Source organism: Trachemys scripta, chromosome 19 (assembly GCF_013100865.1).
Source record: "Trachemys scripta elegans isolate TJP31775 chromosome 19, CAS_Tse_1.0, whole genome shotgun sequence".
Classification (NCBI taxonomy): domain Eukaryota; kingdom Metazoa; phylum Chordata; order Testudines; family Emydidae; genus Trachemys; species Trachemys scripta.
Genome location: NC_048316.1, coordinates 20650289 through 20662745, shown reverse-complemented (window position 1 = coordinate 20662745; position 12457 = coordinate 20650289). Strand labels below are relative to the sequence as shown.

General features: G+C 60.0%; 1 protein-coding gene across 4 annotated transcripts in view; it reads right to left on the bottom strand.

The window, feature by feature from the left end:
• PHC2 (polyhomeotic homolog 2) overlaps positions 1 to 12457 on the bottom strand; it is a 135658-nt gene that overhangs the window by 24365 nt on the left and 98836 nt on the right. For 2 of the 4 annotated variants that reach the window (XM_034753269.1, XM_034753272.1), the window contains 4 exons: positions 12239 to 12394; positions 11430 to 11733; positions 1147 to 1607; positions 654 to 813 (listed from right to left, as the gene is read on the bottom strand). In XM_034753269.1, coding sequence (XP_034609160.1) covers positions 654 to 813; positions 1147 to 1607; positions 11430 to 11733; positions 12239 to 12394 — 1081 coding nt within the window. The remainder of the gene's footprint in view (positions 1 to 653; positions 814 to 1146; positions 1608 to 11429; positions 11734 to 12238; positions 12395 to 12457) is intronic. The other 2 variants (XM_034753271.1, XM_034753273.1) reach the window with 1 other exon arrangement.

The window sequence follows — 12457 nt, the reverse complement described above, 5'->3', positions numbered from 1 at the left end:
ACCCACTGCCAGGTCTGATGCCCTGGAGTCTGGGAACTGTGTTGACACCTGCCCCTATCTGCCCCACACACACCGTGAGAGCCTTCTCCTCTGCAGCTCCTGCCAATGGCAGCAGCCTCCGGTAGCTCTTCACCTCGTCCTCCCTGCACCTCTTACCCCCTGTGCTGGCACTGCTCTCTCCACCTGGAGCTCGGCCGGGGAGCTGCTCCCCCAGCGTGAGTCAGAGCAGGCTGGGCGGCCTGTGGACGCAGCGCAGTGCAGCGCAGATCCCGGTGGTGGCACGCTCTGGGGCCTTGCCTGTTGGGCTGGGCACCGGGGGCCCACTTGCAGTATCTTTGCATCCAGGGCGTTCTCCCTTGTTCTGCCTCTCTGATGGGCCCTGTGCGCTGCTGGTGTGCACATGGGGATCCAATGGGGGAGTGAGGCTGCAAAGCCTCCTGGGGTGTGGTTTATTTCCAAGGTGCTGCTCAGGAACTTTCCCCCATGCCCCAGCTTCCCCTGAACACTCCCCAGCAATCCAGCTCTGCCCCATTCCCTAAGCAGGGCCCTGCCCGTCCCCTTTGTCTGAGCCAGGACACAAGATGTCTCAGAGCAGGGGGTGGGCAAGGCAGCCGCTCCTGGTAACATCCCACTACACAGCCAAGGCTCCTTACCATGAGTAGGGGGCCTGTTGCCCTCAGAGACCTCTGGGTCTGGGGGTGCAGTTGGGGGCATCAGGGCAGCCTGTGGCGGCTGCGGAGCTGGCAGGCTTTCCGGGTTCTTATCAGCAGGAAGGATGTCTTTCCTGGCATTCTCCTGGACGCTGAGCTGAGGCTGTCAGAGAGGCAGGCAAGAAGGAGAGTGTAACAGCAGCCAGTGCCTGGAGTGATCCCAGGGCTCCCACAGACACAGGCATGAAACATGAGCACCTCTGGGGTGGAACGTGGTGGCTGTTTAACAGCGCACAGAAAAATCCCACAAGAGTGGAGACCAGGAAGCGAAGAAGAATCCTGTATCCAGCTGAGGGGGACACTGTTAACAATCAAACATTTACAGTACGATCCCTACATTTCCTCCTCCAAGTCACAACCAAACCCAAACCCGGGACCAAATCTCCCAACGTCCCCCAGTGGCTGGCACCACATTCCCCGGCCATGCCACACTCACCGTCCCGATGGCTGGCTGGAGCTGCAGGATCACGGCTGAGGCATGCTGGAACTTGCGCTGCGTGGCATGGTTCAGGCACCCGGGGTGTCCGTTCTGAGGCCCGCCCTCAGGCGCTGGCTGGGCTGGGCCCACAGCTTGGAGCCCAGGGGCGTGCAGAGCGGGCTGGTATGGCTGGTTGGCACTAGGTTTGTGTTGACTGGAAGCTTGGCACTGCGGCGGGTGGGACAGGGGGGCTGGGCCCTGTGGGGCGGTGTGGCTCTGGCCCTGCACCTGCGGGCTGGGCTGCACCGCCAGGCTGGGTGTGGGCGGGGGCAGTGGCTGCAGCTGGGGTGAGGTGTTGGCACCGCCCTGGATGAGCTGAGGCTGGGGCCTGGGCTGGAGCTGCTGCTGCTGGATCACAAACTGGTGCTGGATCTGCTTCTGCTGCTGAATGAGCTGGTGGGGCTGCAGCTGGGCGTACGCTGGAGGGGGAAGCACAGCACAGAGCCGTTCGTCACGAGGCCTTCACCCTCCCAGCTGCGCAGCCCCTGCTCACGCACGCGGAACATTAGCCTCTTTGTTCCAGAGACACCTGGGCTGGCCACGCCCGCCAGCCCCCTTCAGCTGCACCGGGGGCATAGCCACCCCCGTCCTCTGAGGTGCCCAGGCACGAGGCGCCTCGCCCGTTCTGTTCCCCTCCCCCCGTGCACAGCCGGGGCCAGACTCCCCTTGGGGAGATGCATGAGGCGCTGGACCGTGACTCCGGCGGCTTTATTGTGTCTGCCTAAGTGGTGTGCCCCTCCCTTGCTCCCCCAGGCACATTAGCAAGGGACAGGCGGGCAGGGAACGGGCATGAGGGGGAGAGCACGGGTGCTGTGGCATTTGGTCTCCCACAAACAGGGACCCTGAGCCCCCTCTGACTTCGTGTCACCCATGGGGACAGAGGCTGTTGGTTTGAATTCTCGCTGCTGCCACCAGGGCTGGTTGTTTCTAGCCCAGCTGGTCAGGAAGGAAAGCTTCAGGCTGTGACCCATTGCGTGATGTGTGCCCGAGCCTGCCGGCTGGAAACGAGGAATGGGAACCGGTCCACTCAGTGGATGTTCACTCCGGTGCTTAATGTTATCACTGTCAACCACAAAACATTTCAAAATATATGGGCATCCTGGGATTGTGGGCGGAGCTTGGGTGTTGGGGTGGAGCTTCAGTAGAGCACAATTCCCCATCCTGCCTAAAATCTCTCTGCATGTCAGAAGCACAGGTCTCTCTGGGGTAGGGATAAGTGCTGTGTGTTGGTGAGGCCCTGCCCCATTCCTGGCAGGGAGGAAGCACTCCGAAAGCAACAAGGTAAAACGGTGCCTTTTCCCTCACATCTCGGCTCCCTGATTGGCCGGCTTCCCCAGCACAGAGACACGGTGATTCCTGCCAGCCCTGCAGGGGATGATGCAGCCATGGGGGTGCCGGCTGGAGCTAGGGTGACCAGATAGCAAGTGTGAAAAATCGGGACGGCGGTGGGGGGTAATAGGAGCCCATATAAGAAAAAGCCCCAAATACTGGGACTGTCCCTATAAAATCGGGACATCTGGTTACCCTAGCTGGAGCCATTCTGCCTTCTGCACCATCACCTGGGCTGCTGAATCAGGTACCGACCCCAGAGTCCATCCCCAGTGAGGGACAGATGCAGGATAGACCAAGATGGAATTGCAGACTCCAGGCGGAGCCAGCCATGCTGGGCAGCTGGAAACATCCCCCAGTGACTTGGGAACGGAGCCCACTGGAACTGTAGCCACGCAGGGGAAAAACAGGGGATTGCACTGGGTGTTTGCATGGCTACCCGGCCAATGTAACAGCTGTCAGGAGAGAAGGGCATTTAGCACAGGCCTGGGAATGGGGTGCTAACCTCAGCTCTATCCTTGGGTGGGTCAATGCTGTGGTCTGTACTTCACTAGGAGGGTGGTGAAGCACTGGAATGGGTTACCTAGGGAGGTGGTGGAATCTCCTTCCTTATTGGTTTTGAAGGTCAGGCTTGACAAAGCCCTGCCTGGGATGATTTAGTTGGGGATTGGTCCTGCTTTGAGCAGGGGGCTGGACTAGATGACCTCCTGAGGTCCCTTCCAACCCTGAGATTCTATGATTTTACGCACAGGAAGGGACAGCTTGCCCGATGGGTGACACCTGGAGACTGGTTTTACAGGGGGCTGAGGGGCCGGTAGGGGCCTGGTGCTGGGAGAGCTCTGGCATGGGGTGATTCTCAGCCAGCCCAGCCTCCCTGGCAGTGAGACCCACTCCCAAACTGACCTCTTGGAATGGGTCTGTGGGCTTGGAGGGGACAGGGGGCTGGAGTGGGTTGGGGGAGCTGGGAAGGGGCCACAGCTTCTTCGAGGAGGGCCCAGGGGCTGGAGCTGGAGATGTGGTCAGAAGTGGGCCCTGGTCGTTGTGCGTTGGGAATCCATGGGCCCCATGTCTGAGCATGGGACGGAGCTTTGCAAACCCCAGTTCAGCCCCTCCCCATGGCCGGAGGGCCCAGAGAAGGAGCTGAGGCTGACCTTACACATCCTCAGCAGCGTAGTGGTTAAAGCAGCTGCCTCTGGCCAGGCAGGGGCTTGTCCTCGTTTCAGGGTAGACTCTGCTGCTCTGGCCTTTCCCCTCCGGCTGCAAGCTGCCTGCCCGCCCCCTGCACAATTATCCAGCAGCCAGGAACTAAGTCTGTGCCACTGCGGCAGATGGTTCTCTCAGAGCTGGAGCTCCAGGCGCCAGCACTTAGCGGGGGCCATTCCGTGCCTCGGCCTGGCAGGGGAATGCAAGGGGTGTCAAGACCTGACCGCAGGCTACACCGCAGCCACGGCAGCTCTGGGGAGCCCTTCAGGCCTGAGCTGGGGGATGGGGGTGGGGGAAGAAGGGGCAGGAGATTTTGGATTTGGTGTAGCAGCGGTGCAGGGCAGGGGCCTACATCCAGTTCTCACACAACAGCCTGGGAGTTGAACCTGCAGCCAAGTCCCTCAGCCCTCCCTAGTGTGCTCGGCTGCCCCCCCCGCAACTGGGGAAGCCCCAGAGCACGTGAGATTGGCTTAGAGCCTGGCAGAGAACCCAGACCCACCCCCCTGCCACATGATCTGACTCGAGCAGCTAAGGGAGAGGGATGCCCCTACGCTATTGTAGGGCAAGGCTATTGTCTCCTAGTCACCCCTCCCAGCCGTCATGCAGGTCCCAGGGGACCCCGGGGGTTTGGCTGCATTTTGTGCCATCGCTGACAGATCACGGGCTCGCACTAGCCAAGCTGGTTTTAAAGGTGTCCCTCCACTTTGTGAATTAGACAAACCAGTCCGGCAACCTACAACAGCTGGAGGTGTGGGCCCAGGGAAGGGTCCCTGTCTGGGCTCCACGCAGGGATCGGGGTCCCTGTCTGGGCTCCACGCAGGGCGCAGGGACCGGGGTCCCTGTCTGGGCTCCACGCAGGGCGCAGGGACCGGGGTGCGGGGTCCCTGTCTGGGGGGTTATTTCATTGGCTGAACTGGTCTAAGCTGGACCAGCCAACGCGCTCCCTGGCTGGCTAAGCTGCGGCTCGGTGAAGAGGGTTTGCCGGCAGAGCTAACCAGCACATCGCTGGTGTGGACCTGGCCAAAGTCCTTTCTGGGCCTGGATCGGGGGAGCCGCAGTGCCAGGGGCTCAAACTCCACCCCTGCTTCCTTCACCAGGCTAGACGTCCAGGAAGGCCTCAGTCACCTCCTGCTGCTCCCAGCGCCCCAGGGCCCAGCCCCAGGGCAGGCAGGTGCAGGTGCCCGGAGGGCAGGGGTTAGGACTGGGCTGGCTTAGGCCCTTTCGCGCTGCTCCCCTCACACCGACCCTCAGCTTTTTAAATGCAGATTTGGCCTTTCTGCTTGTGAAATGCCTACAAAAGAGGAGTTGCCATGGCAACCCCAGCGCAGGAGGGGGGATGGTGGCGTTTCCAAAGCTGCCAGGTCAGTGATCAGGGCAGGCGGGGCCAGGTCTTGTTGGCCAAGCACAGATGGGGACAAAATGGGGCCAGTGCCAGGGAGCGAAACCAGCTGCTATTTCCTAGTGCGAGCGAGAGAGCTGGGGAGACCCTGAGTAGCTCCAGAACGCAGCACCCCCACCCCAGCCACAGCACATGCCTCTAGGGCAGGAGCTTCAGTACTCCATGGACCAGGGCATGGGCCTCACTGCACACAGCCCCCCACCCCCAGGCCAGGCCAGGCCAGCCCCCCCAGCCCGCTGGGCCCTGACACTTTGTTAAAGACACTTTCACCCCCCACTGTGGGGGGGCCACACTGCACCAAACCCCTCACTGCTGGGCAGCGCCAGGGCGCTCACACACTGGTAGAGTGGGTCACACCTGGCTGGGTAATAACAGCGATGTAGCCAATTCACAAGCTCCTCCAACTTTCCCTGTGCTACACACAGCCAGTGCACACAACTTCATGGCTACAGCTGGGGTGGAGCTCACAATCTCCAGCCCTAAAAAACTCTCTGTTAGCCTTACAGGGTGTATGACACACAAGCAATGCTAATCTGTTCCAGTAGAGGGCAGTGACACACACACACTCTTCATTAGACTATAATTAGCAGTTCCGCAGCACTTCGCCCGTTTAGATCAAATATATGCCAAACCCATTTTAGCCTGCAGCGTTGTCTCACCGTGTTTAAAGCTGCCCCATAATATCATGGGGTTAACGTAAGCGTAGTAGAGGTGTGCCAGCCCAGAACCCAGACAATTTTGAGCCATTTATTTTGCAGGATTCAGGCTCAGAGTGTTATTAGCCACAGCTCTTGCTCCTAACCAAAGGTACCGAAAGATGCCGTACGGCCTAGGCTGTGTGGTGAGTGCAGCAGCCAGGTAATCAAGGGTCCTGGATTCTATGCCCCTCTTAGCTATGGATGGGGCAGTTCATAAGACTGGATGGGACACTCTGCCTGCCTGTATACTACCGGCCATTGGACTGCTCTGACTTCATGTCCGTTTGAACTAGGGTGTAGCTTTTAGAAAAATATTCAATCTCAATTTCCAGATTTCCAGTGATGGAGAGTCCACCACAACCCTTGGTAAGTTGTTCCAATGGTTAATTACCCTCCCTGTTAAAATCTGGCCTTATTTTCAATCTGAATTTGTCAGGCTTCAACTTCTAGCCACTGGATCATGTTAGACCTTTGTCTGCTAGATGGAAGAGAATCCTATTGTCAAATTTTGGTTCCCCAGGTAGGCACAATGGATTGTGATCTAGTCACCCATTAGCCTTCTCCTGGACAAGCGAAATAGACTGCACTTCTTGAGTCTGTAACAACACGGCATATTTTCCAATCCTTTAGTCATTCTAGCGGCTCTTCTCTGAACCTGCCCCAATTTTTCAGTGTCCCCATCTTTGTAACATGATTCAAGGTTGTTAGTGCACAGAATTAACGAGCGCAGTAACAGTATCCCCTAACGATCACCCCAGCCAGGCCTCTCCGGCTGCAAGCAGCAAGGCCCACGGGTCTGGGAGACAGCATGATCCTCGCAGGCAGCTCCAAGCAACGAGGGATTGCTCCGGGCAGCCAAGTGCCATCTGTTGCTCAGGGAGCCCCTCTGCCCACCTGAGCACATCTGCTGCTTTTGGCACTCTCAGCCCCGATTGTGTTGCCCCCTTTAACAGGTCTGCTTTGAGTCAGACCCCCAAATGCAAGGCCCCTGCAGGGTATCTGCTGGGACCACTCGCTCAGGTTTGCGGTCATTGTCTGGAGGAGCTGCAGCCCAGCTGCCGCCGCAGCAGGAGGCAAGCATCTTATCTCCGGCCAAATCCCACTCGTCACCAGGGCCCGGATTCCATTGTCTCTGCTCTGGCTACTAGCCAAGGCCTGTGAAAGCCCCATCCGGGCTGGGGCCAGAGACACACAACCCCCCGGGCTCTGGAGAGGGGATGCCCCCCAGTGGGAAGAGCCGGAGGGGCCCCAGCTCCCCCAGGCCTATAAGAGCACGGGGGGGGGGGGGTGTCAGAGGGGCTCACACAGGGCTGGTTGCTGCCCCCCCCACCCGCCCACTTTGCCAGCTCCCTTCCTGCTGAGGCGGTTATTTATTTATACCCCACAGCAAAGCTGCTGTTTCCACAGCAACCAACAACCACATGGGAAGAATAGCAGCCAGAAGGCAATAATGGCAGGTGTGGGGGGAGGCGAGAAGGGGAAGGGGGAGGGAGTCCTAGGGAGAGCACAGGGGCTAGCCTGGGCAGAGTACTGGGTGAATGGGGTTGAGCGCCGGTGTAAGGCAAGTGCCGGGCATCATCCCACTTCAAGCAGTAGCATGTGTGCTCTCATCTTCCCCCTTAGGACAGCTGGGCCCCTCCCCACCCATCCGATTGCTCTGGGAGGGGGGTAATGGGGGAGCCCCACACGGAGCAGGAGCTGGCATAAGGCAGAGCTGGCGCTAGGCTGGCACTGGGCAGCTCTGGGCAAGGCGGAGCTGGGGATCCAGCCCACAGGGGGCATGAGGAAAAGGTGCCTCCCATGAGGCAGCTGCTGGAGTCCCTGGGGAGTCTAGTTAAGGGCCCAATATACCCAGGGAGCTGGGCAGAGCTCAGACAGGCCATGTGGGCCCAAAGAGGGGGGCCTGCCTGGAGGCCGAACCACTGAAAGGCCCAGCCCAGAATGCTCCCACAGAGAGCACTTGAAGGACGAGAGGCCAGTGGGTAATGGCTTCGGGGCCCACGGCTGGCAGGGGAGAGGCCAGTGGGCACCGGGCGGCAGGGGAAGAGAAGCCGTGGCAGCTGGAGACATGGTCAGTGGTGGCACAGGCAGCCTGGGCAATAGCTTTTGAGTAGCCCACAAAATTCAGGCCTAACGCATCTTAATTCCCCAGAAAATTCCCCGGTCACCCCATCCCCTCCCCAGGCAGCCCCAGGGGTACACGCAGACACCAGCCTGGCTAGAAACAGCAACTGCAGGTTTGGGGGGGGAGTGGGTCAGCTCTAGGGTTACCATATTAAAACATTTTAAAAAAGAGGACACTCCACGGGGCCCCGCCCCAACTCTGCCCCCATTCCAACCCCTTCCCCAAAGTCCCCGCCCCAACTCTGCTCCCTCCCCTGAGCGCCCCGCATTCCCCCTCCTCCTCCTCTCTCCCAGCCACGCGAAACAGCTGCCCGAGCGCTACCGGCTTCACGGTTTGCCGGGCAGCCCCCAGCCCCTGAGCCCCCAGCCGGGTGCTTCCCCTCCCAGGCTTCGGCTGCACTGGGGAAGCGCCCGGCCGGGGGTGCAGGGTCTGGAGGGCTGGGCGCTGCCTGGCAAACCGTGAAGCCGGGCAGCTCCGCTCTTCAGCTACACAGAGCTGAGGTGTCTGGGGGGAGCAGCAGCCGCCGCCGGAGCCGCTCTAAGGTAAGCAGGGGACAGGGATGCCGGCAAAGCATTTTCCCAGACATGTTCGGCTTTTTGGCAATTCCCCCCAGACGGGGATTTGAGGACCAAAAAGCCGGACATGTCCGGGAAAATCTGGACATATGATAACCTTAGTCAGCTCCCAGATGGCTCCTCACCTCTGTGTTGCGGAAGAGCTGTCAGACTCCGGAGGAAGCACTGACTACGAAGACCCCTGCCCACCCGCCCTCCCTTGTGCCTGACACGCTAGCCGACCCCTTTGTGCAGGCAACTCGAGCCGAGATCTTTGGGACGCTTTGGCTCCCACAGGGGAAGCTGTAGAATTCCCTTAGCTCCTCCAAGGGGTCCTGGTTCAGCCGCCCTTCTCCTTCCTTCTCATCCTCCCCTTCGCATCCAGGGCACTCACAGGCAGGGCACCGCGGCGGCGCTATTCTACGTGCCCAGGCAATGCTCAGTCTGGAGCCGTGTCACGGGGTTTGCGCCACTCGCTGGGCTGGCACCTCCTTAGGCCTCATCTGGGGATCACTCACCTCGGGGGGTTTCTCAGCCCCCTTTTCCCAATCTCGCACAGCACTGCCTTGGCTCTGGGCCAGGTCAGTAGAGTTCCTCCCCTGGCAGGGTGTTAGAGTCTCTCTAACCATGAGGGCCGCAGTCTGACTGGCCTGGCCCCACCCCAGTGTCTCTGGATGAGGTTCCTCCTGCATCTTGTTCTCTGCTGGCCCAGCTCCTGACTCAGGCTGCTCTTCCTTCAGCTTGGCTGGTTATAGCACTCGCTGCCTGGACCTGGCCCAGCCTCCCCGCCCGTTCAGCTGCTCTCCCTCTCCCAGCCCGGCCCCTGCTCCAGCTGGGGCTTCCCCCTGCAGCCAGCTCCTGTCTGCAGCCTGCTCCAGGCACACGTTGGCCCACTCCCTGTCTCCTGCCCCCAGCTGCCACTCTGGCTCACTCAGTGTCTTCGACTGGCTAGATGCCGCTCTAGGCCCCATTCCTCCCAGAATGACCCGTGGCCAACCCTTGCTCTCCTCTGAAGGGCTCTCTGGGATGGGGGTTACCCAGAAAGTCCCCCCAGTACTCTTGCGCCTCTCCCTTCACAAGTCACTACCACATACTCCCCTGCCCCAAACACCCCCCCGCCCATGAACACGTGGCCTGCACGCCATGCAGTGCTAAACAGCTTCTGGTTCCACATGGGGCTGGCCCTGTGTGTGGATGCAGGGTTTGTCTGGGAAACAGTCACTACGGATCTCCCAGGGTAGGAGGCATGCTGGGACAGGGTCACAGAGTGCAGGACACCAACCACACAGCATGCTCTCAAGTGCCAAGGGAGCATGTTCTCCGAGGTGAGCTCAGCCAAGATTTGGCAGCTCTCTGGTTGGCAATGGTGCGGCCGCATCTCTGGCATTAATGGTGGGAGGACAGTAATCAACATGACAGGGATATGAGACAGTCCATGCAGAAGCCCTGGGCAGTTTATTTTGGTATTAAATGTAATTCATTCTTGGCTGTTCCACAGCATCTGTTTTCCATCTGCCTCAGATGTTTGCACTGACCAGGCGTTACTGTACCCTAGGAGCCAGAGGGGAAGTGGGAGGTTTTGGCACCTGGGAGGTGGCATGGGACTGTGGGATAAATACATCCACTGGAAGTTTCAGCAGTGAAAGAGTTAAATTGCCATCATTAGGTTTCAGAGTCAACACACCTTTTAGATGAACAGCTCCAAATTATTAAGCCTCATCCCATATTGTGACCTGGCACCTTCTGTGCTTGGAAAGTGGCACAATCTCCCCCGCTGGGGATTGCCCCTGCCTTGCAGTCCCCAGCATAGGAGCTGTGTCAGCACTACTGCGCTCCAGCAATCCCTAGCTGGCAGACATACCCAGGGGGCTGTTGGTGTAGGTTAGTGCAGCCCCCTGGCTCCTGTAACATGTACTAGGGTCAGGGCAGGCGTAGAACCCGCCCTGGAATCAGGGAGCTGCAGTGGTTTCCTTTGCAGCTCTCCCCTCCTGTTGGCTGAGTTTAGAGAACCTTGGGCTGAGCAGTTGGCCCACTGTTTCAGGCTTTCTGCAGACTCAGGCAGACGTTCCTGTGCCAGTTACAGCTCCTATTTCCCAAGTTCAACCATCTATCTGGAGGGAAAGCTAAGATTCCGGGGCCTGATCCTCCAGCAAGGGGCAGATCCTGACAGACTGCACTGGGCCCTGCCATTGGCCTGGCACACAGCAGGGAGGCACTACCAAGCAACCCCTAGTGGGCAGCAACAGGTCCACGTGCTTGAGCTGTGGGACAAAGAGCAGGCAGCCAGCCCAGTCATCACATGCAACACATGTACATGTGAACGAACACACACGCTGACACATGAACACACTTGGCTACAGATCAGCTTCACGCTCTGGCCTGTACCTTCTAATTGACTGGCAACTGGGCTGAGTCCAGGGACCCAGCATCTCACCCACACCCGATTCATCCCCTCTGCCTCAGTCTCAAGAATGCACTCGCCCTTCCCAGCCCTTGGAGCCTTCTACTCCGTCCCTCAGCAGGCACCACCGGCCAGAGTGTGGCACGTGCAGCAATAAACAACCAAGGGACTTTGGCACAACCCTGAGCCGCATCACACTGTGGCATCATGATGTGTCTGACCCCAGGGGACCAGCACCCACCACAGAGCACCAGCATGCAGGACCACCGCAGAGTGTGGGCCCATAGCACGGTGGCTTCACCACAGCGTACAAGCATGTGTCACGGCCACTAAGTACTTGCATGTGGCACTGCAGCTTCTCGACAGAGCACCAGCACCTGGCACCACGCACCGCTGTGGGGCCCCGGCACCGCTGTGGGGCCCCGGCACCATGACATCACCACCCAGCACAGCCACATTTGTCAGAGGTTCTGCCACTCGGCACCCTGTGCACAGCATGGCTCCCGCCCACCAAGGACGCCGGGGGCCTTACCTGGGGCGATGAGTGGGTGGGTGGTCACCGGTGTCACCGTCCGGCTCATGGGGTGCCCTCGGCTGTCCATGCTGGTGGGCACGCTGCCGTCTCCCTTTTTAAGGTGCTCTGCTGCCTGCTCAGCCTGGCTGCCCTTGGTGCCCACAGAGGGAGCTGGCCCCACGGCCTTGCCCTGAGAAGTGTTGGAGGCTGTCTGGCTGCTGCTTGGAGCTGGCTTCATGGCCAGGGTGGGGAGCTGCTGGGCTTGGGAGGAAGCCACTCCTTGTGCTACTGTCTGCTGGGCTCTTATGGCCAAATTCTGGACCTGGAGCAGAGGGGCAGGAGGGCCCAAGGCCTCAGCATGGGGCCCAGACACAGCCCCCAAGACGCACATCCCAGGGCTGGGCTGGCAGGATCGGCCCCTTTGCACAGCCCCTGCGGGGAAGAGAGCGACTGACGGGGTGGGCACCTAGCCACCGGGAAATGGCCCCACAAGTCTCTGGCAGCACCAGCTCAGACACCCCTGGGCGCAGCTGGATTGGAGCGGGCTAGAGTGGAAAAGCCCCTCTGAGCCACCCAGTCGCTAAGGCCTTCCCTGTGGCTCCCGCCCCCTCCCACCAATGGCCCCTCCTGCCCATGCCCCATCTCTCCGGCCAGTGCCTTGCATCGCAGCACTGACCTCCCCACCACAAACTCAGTCACGGGGAAGGTACCTCGGCCCCCCCCGGTGGGAGTGCGTGGGCCAGCTCTGGGCACTCCAAGGGCTAGGCTCTCCTAACCCTCTCCCCTCCCCCAGCAGGGGTGGCAGGCGAGGGGGGGCTGTCTCTCACCTGAGCAGTGGTGGTGGATGGCTGGGAGGTGGGGGCTGCGCTGCCCTCGGGCTGCACCGCGGTGACTGTGGCCGTAGGAGTGAAGATGAGCTGGGGGGATAAAGGAACAGCACGGCCTAGGCTCCTAGCTACTTGCACAAGGTTACTTTGCTGGGCCTGGAAATTACATGAAATGTGTTGCCTTTTACGTCACCCGCTGCCGGCTCAGGCCGAGAAAGC